We start from the raw sequence: 16,920 nt of genomic DNA on the forward strand, positions 1-16,920 counted from the left end.
CATTTTCACAGTATTTGTTCTTCCAATCCATGAGCATGGAAAGTTTTTCCATTTCTTTGTGTCTTCCTCAATTTCTTTCATGAATACTTTATAGTTTTCTGAGTACAGATTCTTTACCTCTTTGGTTAAGTTTATTCCTAGGTATCTTATGGTTTTAGGTGTAATTGTAAATGGGATCGACTCCTTAATTTTTCTTTCTTCTGTCTTGCTGTTGGTGTATAGAAATGCAACTGATTTCCATGCATTGATTTTATATCCTGACACTTTACTGAATTCCTGTATGAGTTCTAGCAGTTTTGGAGTGGAGTCTTTTTGGGTTTTCCACATAAAGTATCATATCATCTGCAAAGAGTGATAGTTTAACTTCTTTGCTGATTCAGATGTCTTTTATTTCTTTTTGTTGTCTGATTGCTGAGGCTAGGACTTCTAGTACTATATTGAATAGCAGTGGTGATAGTGGATATCCTTGCCGTGTTCCTGACCTTAGGGGAAAAGCTCTCAGTTTTTCCCCATTGAGAATTATATTTGCTGTGGGTTTTTCTTAGATGGCTTTGATGATATTGAGGTATGTACCCTCTATGCCTACACTGTGAAGAGTTTTGATCAAGAAAGGATGGTGTACTTTGTCAAATGCTTTTTCAGCATCTATTGAGGATATCATATGATTCTTGTTCTTTCTTTTATTAATGTATTGTATCACATTGATTGTTTGATTTGTGGATGTTGAACCAACCTTGTAGCCCTGTAATAAACCCACTTGGTCGTGGTGAATAATCCTTTTAATGTGCTGTTGGATCCTATTGGCTAGTATTTTGGTGAGAATTTTCACATCTGTGTTCATCAAGGCTATTCTGTAATTCTCCTTTTTGATGGGATCTTTGGTTTTGGGATCAAGGTAATGCTGGCCTCATAAAATGAGTTTGGAAGTTTTCCTTCCATTTCTGTTTTTTGGAACACTTTCGGGAGAATAGGTATTAATTCTTAAAATGTTTGGTAGAATTCTCCTGGGAAGCCATCTGGCCCTGGGCTCTTGTTTGTTGGGAGAGTTCTGATGACTGCTTCAATCTCCTTACTGGTTATGGGTCTGTTCAGGTTTTCTATTGCTTCCTGTTTCAGTTTTGGTAGTTTATACGTTTTTAGGAATGCATTTCTTCCAGATTGTCAAATTTGCTGGCTTATAGTTGCCCATAATATGTTCTCATAATTGTTTGTATTTCTTAGGTGCTGGTTGTGATCTCTCCTCTTTTATTCATGATTTTATTTATTTGGATCCTTTCTCTTTTCTTTTTGATAAGTCTGGCCAGGGGTTTATCAATCTTACTAATTCTTTCAAAGAATCAGCTCCTAGTTTTGTTGATTTGTTCTACTGTTCTTTTGGTTTCTATTTCATTGATTTCTGCTCTGATCTTTATGATTTCTCTTCTGCTGGGTTTAGGCTTTCTTTGCTGTTCTTTCTCCAGCTCCTTTAGGTGTAGGATTAAGTTGTATACTTGAGACCTTTCTTGTTCCTTGAGAAAGGATTGTATTGCTATATACTTTCCTCTCAGGACTGCCTTTGCTGTGTCCCACAGATTTTGAGGAGTTGTGTTTTCATTTTCATTTGTTTCCATGAATTTTTTCAATACTTCTTCATTTACCTGGTTGACCCATTTATTCTTTAGTACGATGCTCTTTAGCCTCCATGTATTTGAGTTCTTTCCAACTTTAGAAAGGGAAAGTATTTTCAAAGAAATAATGAAATCCTTAGAACTACAAGAGAAAGACCTCTACCAAGGTTCTTCTTGGAATTTCAGGACACCAGGGAAACAGAAGAAATTCCAAAAGCTCCCAGTGAGGAAAAGTGATTCCAGACACAAATTACTTGAATCAGAATGTCATGGGACATCTCACAGGCAGTAAAACAGTATACTAGAAGCCAATGCATAATTCTGAGAAATTCCATTACAACTATTAATAACTGTAAGAACTGAATACATATATCAACAGGCATGTGAAATATTAAGGAATTTGCCTTCTGTTCTCAAATTTCTGCCTCTCACCTTCCAATTCACTCTTCCCTGTCTGCCCTACAGTAATGACCTAGATTCCTGAAGCATTTCTCCTTCACAGGGAGCACCATGTTAAGCTTCGTCAGTAGAGGGCACTGGAGGCACCTTGTAGGAGGAGAGAGGCTTCTTCTCTTCCTGGTTCTGGTGGCTGTGTTTTTGCTTTGTCTCTGGCTTTAGTTGCTCATTGAAGAGTGACATGGCTGTGTAAGGACATCTGGTGTTCCTCTGCCCCAGTAAACTCACAGTGACCTCACAAACCTGGCCCGGGCCCAGTGACTGCTTTCCTGGAAGGAAGGCAGTCCTCACACCCACAAGGCTTACTCTGACTCTCCCTGTGATCCTCCCCACCCCCCACTGGCCACTGTTGCCTGTAGCCCAGAGATTTGTTTTCTGTGAGCCTCCTCAGACAAATACCATCATCTGCTCTGGCCCTTACACCTGCGTGGGCACCCCATTCTCTCTGAACATCACCCACCTGTGGCTCCTCTGTACTATGGAGGGTTGTTCCTGCTAACCAGTAATTGGACCAACAGTGGCCTGGATAGCCCAGTGATCTTCTCCACCAGTGAGCTACCACCATACCTTCTCCGACAAGGTCTGGATCCCAAACTGGGGAAGGGTTCTCCCCTTCTAAGTTGTCCTCATCTTGGGTACTCTCTCCCAGCCTCAGGACACCCTAGAGTTCTCTTTATATCTCTAGAGTTACTCTCCTATAATAGCACAGTAATTTTTTATATTGAGCTCCTACTTAAATTACTGTGTGGTTTCTGTCTTCTGTTGGACCCAGGCTGCTATGTCTTCCACATGCTTTTCCTTAGGAAGTTCCTTGAAGAGTGCCCCATCCAAATGAGGGAGCAAGCCAAGGATTCCGGAATAAAAGGGATCTAGGATAGAGGAATTCAGGGTAGGAGAAGAATGAAAAGGAAGGAGCCCAGCTATGCCACTGGCCCTGGCTGAGACAACAGCTCAGTCCAAGCTAGAGCCAGAGGACTGAGGTCTCAGAAGAGCAGCTCTAGGGGGAAATAAAACTACTGGATTTTCTGATCTGTTTGACCATGTATAAAGTTGCATTGAAAGTGTTTAACACACACACACACACACACACACACACACACACACACACAAATACACAAATGTTTTACAAAGCTTTTAGATGTTGTAGGAAGACTTAGCCAAATATTTAAAGAAAGCTAAGCAATTTTTAAAAAAATGCAGCAAGTTATTAATGCAAGGAAAAACAAAAAGTTGTGCAGTAGGCATTAATCATAATAGTTTTGCTCGGGAGCAAACTGTATGTACTCATAATAACAAAAGTGTTGAGTATATTCCACTATATTAAAAGAATATATAATGATATGTGAGCAATGGAAGGGGGAGATTGTATGAGACCTAAAATCCTCATCTACCCAAATGCAAAGACAATTCCTAGTCTCGAAAATAACCAAGACAGAGCAGAATGGAGATTCTAGCCTGCTAATGGTGGCAAATACCTGAAGAAACAAGTGGAAGAGTTGTCAGAGGCTTCCTCCAGAGAACAGAGTGCAGAGAGAGGAAAAGGAGGGTTTTCCTTTCTTTTAATACTATTTAGCCCTTTATACTATATGCATGCATTGCTCTGATAAAAATATACAATAAGCCCTAAAAAAAAAGAAAAAAGAAATAAAATAATGCATGTGGACTCTTTGGTTTTTAATAGGTGTCAAAAAAATGTGAGTTCTCTTCTTTTATTCTTTTAAATCTTTTTCCAATTTGACTTGCAATTTACAACAGCTCCGGTTGATGAGATGCCAGGTTGCTAGGTGGTGGGTAATGCTGGCCTTTGTGTTCTCCTGAGCTTTACCCATCCAGGCTGTAGACTTAGCTCCCAGGGGAAGCTGGGGGTTGTGGCTCACCAGTGGGGGTGGTGTTCCAGGACTCCCCTGGAAGGAAGGAAGGAGCCTGTGAGCTCTGGACTCCTCAGCTCTGCCCATCCCCCCATACCTTGCAGGTCTCAGCTCTAGCCCCTGGAGACCCTACAGATTCACGGGGTCCTTGTTGCTGGCTCAAGTCTGATGATTCCAAAGTGACACCAAAGAATCAAGTTCCAATTCTAATTTAAAATACCAGATATATAGTCATTCCTTGTATAGGATCGTGAGGAGGAGTGGGATGCATGGTTCAAATCCTGGGTCTGCCACTTATAAGGTGTGGGCTCAGGCAATCTCTCAGTTTCTTTGTGCCTCAGGTTCCTCATTTATAAAATAATAACTACTAAGACTGTTGAGAGCATCAAAGAGATAACACATGTAAAGTACTTAGAACCATACAAGGCTGAGTAAGAGCTTGTCTTTGTCCATTCAGGTTCCTGTAACAGAACACCGCGGACTGAGCCGCTTGGAAACATAAAAATGAATTCCCCACTGTTCATTCTGGAGGCTACAAGTACAAGACCAAAGCACCAGCTGGTCTGGTGTCTGTTGAGAGTTCACTCCTTAGTTCATAGACAGCCACCTCACTATAACCTCACGAGGGAGAAGGGGTAGGGGAGCTTTTGTGAATCTCCTTTATGAGAGCACTGATTCATGAGGGCTTCACTGTCCTGACCTCATCAACCCCCAAAAGCCCCACTCCTGATGCCATCCCATGGGGAATCAGTTTTCAACCTATGACTTGGGGGCGTGGGAGGGGGGGTTGGGCAGAAACATCCCATCCATAGCAGAGCTCCATTTTTAAAGATTGGCTGTTACTGCTCACTCGTTGACCCTGAATTATTTATAGAACAGGTTCCGCCACCTACTGCCATGCTGTGCTCTGCAAGCATCAGGATGATTAACACACTCTTGGCTTTCTGGACCTCACCTCCAGGGGGAAAGGCAACCACTCAGACAGGCTGCTGTAGTTCAGTGGGTCGGAGCCAGGGGACAGTTGGGGAGCACAGGGGAAGGAGACTTTACACAGGATGGGGATGGAGAGTGTGTTACTGTGATTTATAAAAACAAATCTTATTTAGTTTTAGTCTCATTTCTGACACACTGCTCCTAAAACTCTTGGAAATTCCTAAGTGAAGAGAGCAGCCAAAGTGCCTTCTGTTACATTAATGAGGAAGCTTGGGGACCCCACTGAGGATGAGGGGGCTGATTGCCAGGGGAACCCACCTTAGGATTTGAGGGTTGGAACTTTCAGTCCCACCCCTGACCTCTGGGGAAGGGGGAAAGGCAGGAGATGGATTCAGTCACCAGTGGCCAATGATTTAATTAATCATGTCTATGTAACAAAGCCTCTTAGAAACCCTAAAGCAGAGAGTGGGCTCAGAGAGCTTAGAGGTGGGCGAACACCGCCACATACCACAAGGGCGACATGCCCCAATTTCATGGGGACAAAACCTCCTGTGACCTCTTCCTACATATCTCTTCATCTGGCTATTGATCCATATCCTTTACTATCCTTTGTCACAAATCGATAACCTAGTAAATAAACAGGTTTCCTGAGTTCCGTGAGCCGCTCTAACAAATTAATTGAGGGGTCGTAGGACCGCTGATTTATAGCCCGTTGGTCAGGAGCCCAGGTAATGACCTAGTCTTCCAGCTAGCATCTAAGATGCAGGGCAGTCTGATGGGACTGAGCTCTCACCCTGTGGGACGCGCTCTCTTTCCAGGCAGAGAGTGTAAGGATTGAGTTGACTCGTAGGACACTGTCCTCAATTGGTGTTCAGCATTGCTTGTTGGTGTTGGGAACCCACTGGTCCTCCCCGCCCCCCGCCCCTCCCTGCCCCCACACAAACACCTGCATTGTGACTGGTGTCATTATCTTTGAAGAAAGGGTGAACATGGGCCTTTTAGGAGGCTTTAAAACAACCACAACACAAGCAGAGCAAACCCCCCATAGGTTTACTGGAGTCATTCACCAGGGGTGAGTGGTTTGATGTAAACTCTGAGTGTTCAGCTTTGCGTAGTTCTCACCATGGAGGGCTGCTGAGCAAAAAAGCAGGCAGTGCTGATCGAAACACTGTGCTGTTCCCAGGGGACAGAGGGGCTGGATCATGGAGTGAGAGAGTTTGGCCCCATCTTAAAACCTTAGCCTGGACCTTTTCATTCCCATTTCCCTTGGGATAAAAATGTCACCAATTGCAGTTCTCTGAGCCTTGTAGCAAGTACAAGAGGAAGAAATACTGGAGAGTCTGAAGAGGAGGAGACTCTTCTGTCTTATGAAATAAACTCAGCACTGTTTGACTGAGTTTCCCAGAGGAGGAGTAAAACGGATTCCCATTTTCAAGGAGCAGCAGAGCCAAAGGTGCCACTGTGCTTAGTTCGCTCCCTGGGGCTCTGGGGGTGGGGGGCTCGGTGCTCTGAACTGGAGCCTCCCATCTTTGGTGAAACCCCATTTCTCATTGTTTCCAAAGGCTGCATGGGGAGTGCAGAGGGCCTGAGCCCAGGACCCTGCCGCCCAGGGGTGACTGTCCTGTCCCACCTTTACCCGTCTTCAGTCAGCTCACTTCCCTGCATCTGGCTGGCACAAAGGAGGGAGATGATGCTTCCTGCATCTTTCCTGCGTGACCTTGGGAAAACTAGTTCATCTCTCCCAGCCTTGATTTTCTCTTTTAAAAGATGGGCTATGTCTTTTTTTAAGTTTTTTATTTATTTGTATTATTTATTTATTCTATTTTATTGAGAGAGTGTGTGTGCGTGCACATGGGGTGGGGGGTGCGGGACAGGGGAAGGTCCAGAGAGAGGGGGAGAGAGAGAATCCTAAGCAGAACCCTCACACTGAGCACAGAGCCTAACTCCCGGTTTGATCTCACAGCCCTGAGATCATGACCTTAGCAGAAATCAAGAGTCAGACGCTTAGCCCACTGAGCCACCCAGGTGGCCCAAGATCAGCTGTGTCTTAATTGGAACTCTCTGTTGCAAAAGCCCCCTAAAACTGTATTAGTTCCCTATTGCTGCTATCACAAATACCACAAACTTGGTGGCTGACTACATCACAGATTTATTATCTGACAGCTCTGGAGGTCAGAAGTCCTAAATTCAAGGTGTCAGGGTGTTGGCAGGACTGTGTTCCTTCTAAAAGCTCAAGGGATGGATCTGTTTTCTTGCCTTTTCTGGCTTCTAGAGGCTGCCTGTGTTCCCTTGGCTCCTGGCCTCTCCCTGCATCATCCAAGTCAACAGTGTAGCATGTAACATCTTCAAGTACCCCTCTCTTCCTCTCCCTCTCCCCTAGCACCCTCCCTACTTCTGCTCCCCTCCACCACTGCTTCCTTCTTCCATCAGCACCTCTCCTCTGACTGGCTGTCCTGCTTCCTTCCTATAAGGACCTCTGTGACTACATTAAGCCTGCCCAGATAATTTGGGATAAGCTCTCATTTCAGGATCCTTAACTTATTCACACCCGTAAAACTCCCTTTACCAAGGAAAGTAACATATTCACAAGTTCCAGGGATCCCCACATGGATATCTTGGGACCATTATTATTTTGACTCCCAGAAACCAACTTGAGCTAGCTTAGGCAGTGAAGAGATTTCTATTAAAGTTTACAAAGCTACTACTCATAGAAACAGTTTTGGGTGTTTGATATATGAGAGACTTTCAATAAATGAATATCACATAAAAGGATGACTGACTGAATGAAATAATCATAAATGAATTAAGAGAAGAATAATAAGTGAACCAGAGGGCAGAGAGACAGCCCGTTCTGGGGACCAGACTAGACCAGAGACTGGAAAGACTATAGGGACCCCTCCTTCTATCATTCCTGCCCTGCTCTTCACAGACAACTCTTTCCACCTCCCTGGTCCTGGAGCAGGTGTAAGATGGTCACCCCCTCCCCCCGAGTGTGTTAAATCTGGAGCCAACTAGTCAGTGTTTGTCTGTCTGTTACTTGCGCTCTTTCTCCCTGGCCTCCTAACCCCAAGTTCCCAATGACTGGCTCAACTTGGAACAGGAATCCACTCTGGCCTAATCAGCTATGGTTTGGAGTTAGGTTCACATGGTATAAAACGGCTGCTGTGGCCAAGCCATCACTAACATCTCAGGTCGTTCTCAGTAGCCCAATAAGCCCTCCACCAAGGAGTGGTGAATGCTCAGTGCGCCCTGGTGCATAGAAGGAAATTGGCAGAGGGGACAGGTCCCCCCTCCGTACCCGCTTTATCCCACTTTCATCCTCAGGCCACGGAGGAGCGCTTGAAGAAGGAATCCAGCCACAGCCTCCAGATCCAGCACCAGGCACACCGATTGGAGCTCCAGGCCTTGGAAGAAAAGGCCCAGCAGAAGCTCCAAGGGGAGCTGGAGAGGATGCAGACTCAACAGGCTCTACTGTTAGGTATACAGCCCGCTGCCCCTGGGAGGGTCTAGCTACCTGGCAGGGTCCACATGTGGAGACCAGGGGCAAGATGGGGCCCCCATGTTTGGGGGCACACAGGCCTGGGTGACTTTCCGGGCTCCGCCTCCAACTAACTGGGAGACCTGGGGTAGGGGTGGGGGGTCACAGTCAGTCTCAGTTTCCTTTTCTAGAAAATGGAGTCACTATTGTCCCTACCCATAGGGACGGTGTGTGGATGTGATGATATTAAATAGAAAGTGCCTAGCATATGACAGGAGCCTGGTGACTGTTCCAGCTGGCGTTCCTGTGAAACATTCCCTAAATCAAAATGGCGAAAAGCAAAGAAGCAATTACCATTCATTTAAATGAACACTCTGGAGTCACCTGTCTTAGGCTTTCCTGATACCACAGGACACATCTTGCGAACGGATGCGCACAGTAGCTGGAGACGAAGTCCAGACGCTCACGGACATAGCGCCGGGCGCCGAGATGCTGGGTGTGACTCCCGGAGAAGGCGCTGCGGGGCGCCACTCTCACGGCCCGAGGTGCGCGCTGCTTCGGGACCCGCTCCCTGCAAAACCAGCCAAGAACGTTATTTTCCCTTCTCGCCTTTTTATGTAAAAATGAAAGTCTTCGGATTTCTCTAGGGCGAAGAGGTTCTAATGTAGGTCTTTTTAAATCAAAGTGGTGTTAGGTGAACCTTGGAAAAGCGGAGGCATCCGTATTATCATCATCGTTATTCAATAAAAGCCAGATCTCTCAGCCTTCCTGACACGTTCATGGGATCGCCTCAACCTCTCATTTCCATTCTGAAGTTTTCCGCAAATCTGGGGGACTTACGCCTCCAGGCTCCTGTCCTTTGCCTGCCCCCACATCATCTTCTGCCGGAAACTCACCTCCTCTTCAGACATCCAAAACCAGTCACAGGGAGCATTCTGGAAGTTACCAGAAGCAGTGAAGATCTCTGGAGCCAAATTGTTTGGGCTTGAAGCCCAGCTCCAACACTCACAAGCTGCCGGACTTTGGGCAAGTTACGTAACTGTTCTGTGCCTCAGTTGCTCATCTGTGAAATGGGAATAATAGCAACATCCAGCCGGTATGCAGCGAATGCTAGGCAGATGTTCACTGTTATCATCACTGAATATTCCCACATTGCATGGCTGACCCTTGAAGCCTCTTTCTGGTTTTGTAGATCATCTTTTCCCCCATTTTCTCCTTTATTCTCATCTTCCATCTCACTCTTAAGAGCAAGACAAATGCCTCTCCTTATTTCATGCCTAGCATTGGCCTTATTAAATATATATTTTTTCAAACCCAGGCAGGGTTCTCCTTAAGAGAATTTTGGGAAAGAGCATTTTCTTTACCTCCATAAGTGATTACCATGTACCTGCTGCTTGTTGAGCTTTTTCATTAGTGTGTCCTGCAGACTGTACGTCAGCACATCAGCTCTTTCCATTTCTGGAGAAAGTGACATGGGGAGAGAGAGAGTCCCGTTGAGTCCCCAGTTTACATCCAAGTGGGAAATGCTAGAGTTGGCATCATCTAAGGAAGATGGATTACACAAGATAAAACCCAGGCGGTACCATGTGTCTCAGATACAAGACAAGATTCACATCATGTTGAACACCCCTGGTGATTCCAGCACCCAACAGCAGTTGTCCCTATCGCCACGTCCCTTGTCCCTCTGATCCCACAGCAGCCTGGTCCTGTCCTGGACAAAAGATTCAGGAGAGAGCCTGGGTACGTGCTAGGATTCTCAACATAGCCCCAGGAAGAAGGGGCTCTATGAACTCTCTTAGGATAATAGAAAGTCGTTGGATTTGTGGGTGCTATGGGGAGGGCTATCATGACAGGATTATTAAATTAGACATTCCTGGTCCCAATTACTGTGATTCCACTGTCTGTGTGAAACATGTTTGACCTGCAGTGTAGTTCAGTGTGTGAGGGGTAAGGGAGTGTCCATCAGATTACCTGATCCACTGGGGTGGGGACCCGGCCATGCTGGATAGAGAGGTGGATGGGTTGAAGGATGGAAGGGCAGGTGGTTATGTGGATGGATGAATGGATGGATGGATGGGCTGATGGACAGATGGGTAGGTGGATGTGTAGAGAGGTAGAGTGGTTGGACAGATGGTTGGATAGATGGGTAGAGGGAGGGAGGGAGGGAGCAGGGGAGAGAAGGGAATATATTACTGAAGAGGAAAGGGTAATAAATGAAACCACTCTAGTTATGCTTTACTAAAGGTTTTATTGAACATATTTTTGTGATAGAGGATTTCAAAATACTGAGTTGGGTTTGGGCTTTTTAAAGAAAATAGGCTATAGAAATCACTATTAAAATCCTAGTGGGGAGGAAAGATAAATCAAGTAAATTTTTTACCATATCATCAGAATAACTCAGCTTTGTAGTTTAATATACTATAACTTTCAGAGAAGCTTAGTAAGTTTATGGGAAATCTTTTTGCTACAGATATATTTTTATAATACCATTAATTTCCACTTTAAACATCACGTGTTTATTTTACCAACATATGTTGAGCATGTGCTCTATACTAAGACACCTAAGTCTACAGGGTTATCTCATGGCTTATGGAATTCTTGGAACAATGTTTCAACAATCCTTTGCAGCAACAAAAATAGAGTCCCAAAAAGTTCCTAACAGAAAAGGAAAATATCAAATTTACTAGCACTTGAAAATGATCTTGTCTTTAAAAAGTAATAGCTCTTCCTTCTCCAGAGTCCCTCAAGCAGGAGCTGTCGGAGCAGCGGGCCGCCTGCTCCGAGCACCAGAAGGACCTGGAGGCACTGCAGGCTGAGCTGAGGTCTCTGGGCAGCTTGGGCAGGCGGCAGGCAATCGCCCAGTGTCCAGGGGACAGCGAGGACCACACCATCCCTGCCGAGGTCAGCACCGCATTCTGCCCACACTGCACCCCTCTTGCAGTGACATCAGGGCTGCAGGGAGAAAGTCATAATGGAGAGACTCCAGGGGGTCATCATTCACTTCTGGAATGGGGAAGACGCTTCTTCTACAGTCCTGGGAGATCCTGGATGGGTCTGCAGCCTCCCATTTTGAAAAGCAAAAAACAAGTTTTAAGCGCTGTGTGTCATTTTATATTCAGACACAATAGCATTTCAGAGTGGCATTGCAACATGGGCCCTAGAATCAGCCAGTCGGGGTTACTCCTTCAGATCTGCAGAGGATGTCTCAGAATGCCTCCTCAGGCAGTCTCCCTGCCTTAACCTCCCTGCTTCCATCAATGGGAGCTGCCTTTTTTGTCACCGAAGTTCACACCAACTCTCCTTGAACTTCCTAGTCAGACTTGGCCCCTCAGCCCCTTCCTTGTACATCCATATTCCCACCTGGCCAGCAGCGCAGTGACATCCTAACAGCCCAGACTCTCTCCCCTGAAGCCCACCGTGTACCATACGGTGACAGGTATGCATCTATATAAAGCTTCAGTGACTCCCTTCTGCTATCAGAACGACTTCCAGATGCCTGGCGAGGAAAAGCCTTCACCCACTGGCCACACTTCTTACCTTCAGCCATATCTCCCTCTGCTCTAAACATGGGCCCAGCATCATGCCCCTGGGCCTTTGCATGTGCCCGATCCCTGCTTGGGATGCCTTCCTCCCTCCTCAGTGCCCAGCTCACCCTCTGGGCCAGGGGTCTCCCCTCCGATCTGAGTATATGTGCTATCGAGGTTTGGCTCTGGGGACCTCCCTTCCACACCTGCGGCTTCACCCCTCTTTGAGCTCCCCCAACACTTCCTGTTATAGTCCTGCCGCCCTCGTGTCTACTGTATGACCCAGTTAGGCAGCCGTCATATATATCATGGATGTTCTTTACGGTTGTTTTCAACCGGACCAGGAGTCTTTTGAGAACCAGGCCAATCTGCCTCATTTCATCTCCACCCCCATTCTCCGCATGGGCGCACCACCAAGTCTGTGGGTACAAATGATTAGTTGGTGTCCCAGCCCTGCTGGAGGTCCCGGGAGCATGGGGATTCTTCACTCAAGATATTGTCAGTACTGAGCACCTGAAGATGATTTGTGTTTAATGAAGAATATTAAATGATGAATCACAGGGAGCTCTGCCCAGTCAGTAAAGTGTAGCAGAGGGAAGACAGATCATGTTCCAGTAAGTGTTCTAGATCTGTTGGAGCCAGCCATAAGTATGGAAGGGGGCAGGGGAATTGTGGGATTGTGACGTCTATGATGACAACCTCCCTGGGTGCCGTGGATAGAACCCCGGGATCACTGGGTGGATGAGATGATACCTGGCTGCCACCAGGCACCCTCCCTCACCTTCACATCATTGGAGGGAGGCTCCGAACCCTCTGGGAGGAAGGCCCCAGAGGAAAACTCACACAGAGAAGAAATATGGGCATATTAGCAAGGAGGAACAGCCCAGGCAGCAGAACCGAAAGAGGGAAGGGATGGGTACCCCATACAAGGATGCATCCTTAAGTTGGCCCCCACTGCAGGTAAGTGGTATCCCATCTGCTGGGATCTACTGAGGAGCTCTGTGAAATAATTATCCTCTCTGTATGAACTAGGGACAGACAGGGATGCATTTATTCATCAGGCTCTCGCATTAGTCAAGGGTGGTCCCACAGGACCTTAACCAAGCTCCTCCAGGATTTACATATCTGAGTGCCTGGCGCCCAGGAGCCCATGAGTGTCATGCACACGCAAGCCCCAAGGCAGGAAGCAGGAGGTGTAAGGCGTGGCCCACAGATGCTCCCTGTGCCAAGCTGCTCAGTTCTCCTGCGAAATGAGCAAATGCAGAAGCTTTAAGGCACGTTTGAGCGGCCTTGAAAACCCTAGCATTCACTAAGCAGGAGTTAACTCTGATCCCATTGAATTTGGACAGAGATCTTCGAATTTCTATCTGAACCACTGGCATTCAGGCGCCATCTCATTTAGCAAGCATTTATTTGGCACCTACTGGATGCCAGCCACGGAGCAGGCGCCAGAGGACTGGAAAACTGGAAGGGAGATGGTGCCTTCCCTGGACCGCTCCCGGGCTAGCTGAGGAAACCAGGCGCGTTGCCCTGTGATCTCTCCACAGCCAGGATTCGGATTCAGTGATGACAGAGTAGAAAGGAGAGGAGAGAGGAGAAAGCTGATCGCTTCTTCCCCGAAGCAGTGCTATTGCGATAGGGAGGGCTCTGTGGGCAGAGAGAAGGCGAGGAGGTCTGAAAAACGGGCAGAGTGGTTGGCTGGTTTTGATTTAAGCCACGTTCTTGGCTGACCGGCCTTATTAAGCTTTGTGAGGGCGGGATGTGGCCAGCTCTCAAAGCGGGAGAACCTGGAGCCTGGCTGCGAGCTCCTGAATCCGGAGCAGGAGGCTGGGCGGAGCACTGGTTCCGGCTTTGCGCGGCACGTCTGGGGCCCTCTGCGCCTCGTCCGCCTTGGCGCCGCCTGAAAACACCTCTCCTGGGTCCTTTCTCCCCAGGACGGGGACGGCCTGGGCCAGGCCCGCTCTCCAGAGGGCGCCGCCGAGCCGGGTCCGAGCGAGGCGTGCGCCCTCTGGGAGGAGAACTCGCAGCTCAAGGACGCCGTGCAGCGGCTGCGGGCCGAGGTGGAGCAGCACCAGCAGGAGGCGCTGCAACTCCGCGACCAGCGCAGGTGGGTCTCCAGGCCGGAAAGCTCCCCACCCGGGAGCTCCCCGCCTGCCCTAGCTCCCACCACTGCGCCCATTGCTCCTTGGCGAGCCTTTGAGATCTAAGGCTTCCCGCCTCACCATCTCTGCAAAGGAAAGACTCCCTAATGCTAGCACGTCACTGATGTTACTCCAGACCCATGAAAAGTACTAGTGCTTTCGGCTCGACACTGCAGAGGATTTGCCCTGGAATAGAAAAGGGAATCCTACTTCCCTACAAACAAGGAATTTATGGAATCAGACCTGACCATACCAAAAGCATCTTCAAAACCAGCCTTAGGGAGACAGGGTGATGGAATAGTTCAAACGGTGCTGGGCGCTATTTAACTAGCTGTGTGAGCTCCTGAGAGTCCGCTAACTTCCCCTAGACGGTGCCGTCGTCTGCAAGTGGAGGTAAGACCACCAGCTTTCAGGGCTGTCGTGGAGTGCAGTGAAACATAAGCAAGATTTTGCACCGGCTCTGGCCTGGAGGAAGCCCTTGGTAAACCGTGGCGGTTACTGTTATTACCTAATCCAAGCTGGATAGCTTCTATCAGTTCTGAATTCACAGCTGTTTCACCCCGTTGCTGGAAAGTTTATAACTACAGATGGAATGCTGGGGTAGGAGGTGCTGAGAAGGGGTCCCACAGGCAGGGTTCTCATAGACCCCACAACTCAGAGGGCCCAGGTCTTCTTCCCAGTGTCCTGACCTCACATTCATATAACCACTCCCCCAGACTGTCTCCCCAACCCAGCCACCCCGTGGAGGGTGGAGAATCCCCAGAGCCCATGAGGTTCAGTCCCCAGAGCACGGGCCAGCCTAGCTGAGCTCTCACCCACCTGTAGGCTGCTAGAGGAGGATCAGCAAGCCCAGCGGGCCCGGGAGGTGGAGAAGCTACGCCAGGAACACCGGAAGGAGATGCAGGCCATGGTGGCAGATTTCAGCAGCGCTCAAGCCCGGCTCCAGGCCCGGCTGGCTACCCTGGAAACTGAGTAAGTGAGGTCTGGGGCCTCAGGTTGCAAGGGGGTAGTCGATGTACATTTTATTAGGGTGACCAGCTCATCCCAGTGTGCCTGGGACTCTCCCAGTTTTGAAACTACAAGTCCCGAGTTCCAGGAAGCACCTCAGTCCTGGGTACATGCGGAGAGCTGGTCCCCCTCACTTTGGGAGCCTGCATTCTCTGTGTGCAGAGCACTGGGACTTTGTGAGGAATGAGCACTGCCTTATGGACTTGGTTTGACCCTCACATTGGGAAGAAATCAGAAGGATCAAGGCTACTTTTTTTACAACATTTGCCCCTTCTCACATGCCTCATCTCATTGAATCTTTAGAGCAGTCCTTGTTCACGATGGAAACTGTTACTCCCCCAGACAGATAACAGATAAAGGAACCAAGGGGCCTTGTGCATGTTTGGATGCATTCACTGATTTATTCAACAGATGTTTATTAAGAGCCTACTGTGTGCCCTGCCCTATTTTAGGCTGGGAACTGGGCAAAGACTATGCTCTTACAGAGCTCACAAATTCTAGATGGGGATTCAGACAAGAAAGAAGCAAATAAACTTTTGACTCAGAGAAAGTTCTGGAAGAAAAACAGGATCTGTGTCTAGGGAGTGGCAGCGGTAGGACAGGAAGGCCTGTCTAAGGAGGTGACACTTAAGCACAAGCAGGTGGGGGGACTGAGAGAGCCATTTAGAGGAAGAGCATTCCCAGCAGAGACAACAGCAAGTGCAATGGCCCCGGGGCCTGCTTCATGTGCCTGAACAGCCAGGAATAAGTGAGAGGGTGAGTGGTAGGAATTGAGGTTGGTGGGGTAGCTGGGAGGGATGAAGGAGACCCTGCACTAAACAGGAAGGAGTTTGGATGTGCTCAGAATTCACTGGGAGGCCTTTGCAAGACTTTGAGCAGGAGTGACATGGTCTGATTTATCTTTTAATGGGTCATTCTGGTTGCTGGGAGAAGAGAGGGGGGTAGTCAGGATGAGCAGCAGAGAGACCAGTTGGAAGGTGACAGGTGAAGCCACTTGTCTAAGGTCAAGCAGCACTGAGTGAATCTAAATGTCACCAGTCTGACCCTTAGTTCATGCTAAGATCAAGTGTAGTATCTGTTCTTATCAGTTCATGCTCTTTAAAAATGTTCTCTACTGTCTCCAATACAAAGCAAATCATGAGAAATCCAGAGTGGAAGGTTTTATGAGCTACCACCTAGTGGGCACTTACCACATGCCAGCCTTCCAGTATCTCACGAAATCTTCACAACCACCCTGTTTCGTGCCCATCTTAAAGAAGAGAGAACCAAAGGTCACAGGGAAAGGCTACGGACAGGGTCACATAGCTAGAAAAAGTCAGAATAAGAATTAGATAAAAAAAAAAAAAAAAAGAATTAGATCCCAAGTCATCTCGCCCTAAAGTCCTGGCCTCTCATCAGCTACAGTCCATAGGTCACGAACAGCCATAACCCTCCCCCCACCATGCAGAGAGTTATTTCTCTCCAGGTTCGTGTCCAAAGTGCTAGCTAGCTCTGTTCCAGCGGCCCCAAGGCTCCGCCTGAGAACCGGCGCATGCCGCGTTCTGTATCGGCCGGCAGATGGCGCCAGAGCCACGTCGGCATTAGCCCAACTGCGGCAGCCCTGGCGGAGGGGGTGGGCATTTGGCGGGGGATTGGAGGGCATTATTTTGCTGAGGCCTTTGTCCAGTGACATCCCTGGTTCTTGAAGCTTCACTGAGAGCAGCGTGTGTATCACACACAGGCCTTTGGTTCCTTGGCCCCGCAGTCTCCGGGGAAGGTCAGACTGGGAGTTGGGGTCCTGGTCTCCCCCGGAGCTCTGCAGTCAATTCAGTGGGTGGCCCTGGGCAAGCTCCCAGGGCCTCAGTTTCCCCTTTCGTAAATAGATTAGCCTGCCAGGTTAAGCTCACAGCACCGTCCCCACCATGT

The 16,920-nt window shown here is 48.0% G+C and overlaps 1 protein-coding gene across 1 annotated transcript in view; it reads left to right on the top strand.

Annotated features, from left to right (window-relative positions):
* LOC111149193 (family with sequence similarity 184 member B) overlaps positions 1-16,920 on the top strand; it is a 185,920-nt gene that overhangs the window by 162,998 nt on the left and 6,002 nt on the right. Inside the window, 4 exon segments of the mRNA XM_022506138.1 lie at positions 8,189-8,342; positions 11,080-11,243; positions 13,801-13,973; positions 14,833-14,979. Of these exon segments, the coding sequence (XP_022361846.1) occupies positions 8,189-8,342; positions 11,080-11,243; positions 13,801-13,973; positions 14,833-14,979 (638 nt within the window).

This window comes from Enhydra lutris, unplaced genomic scaffold, assembly GCF_002288905.1.
Source record: "Enhydra lutris kenyoni isolate GAN:26980312 unplaced genomic scaffold, ASM228890v2 scaffoldscaffold21, whole genome shotgun sequence".
NCBI classification, from domain to species: domain Eukaryota; kingdom Metazoa; phylum Chordata; class Mammalia; order Carnivora; family Mustelidae; genus Enhydra; species Enhydra lutris.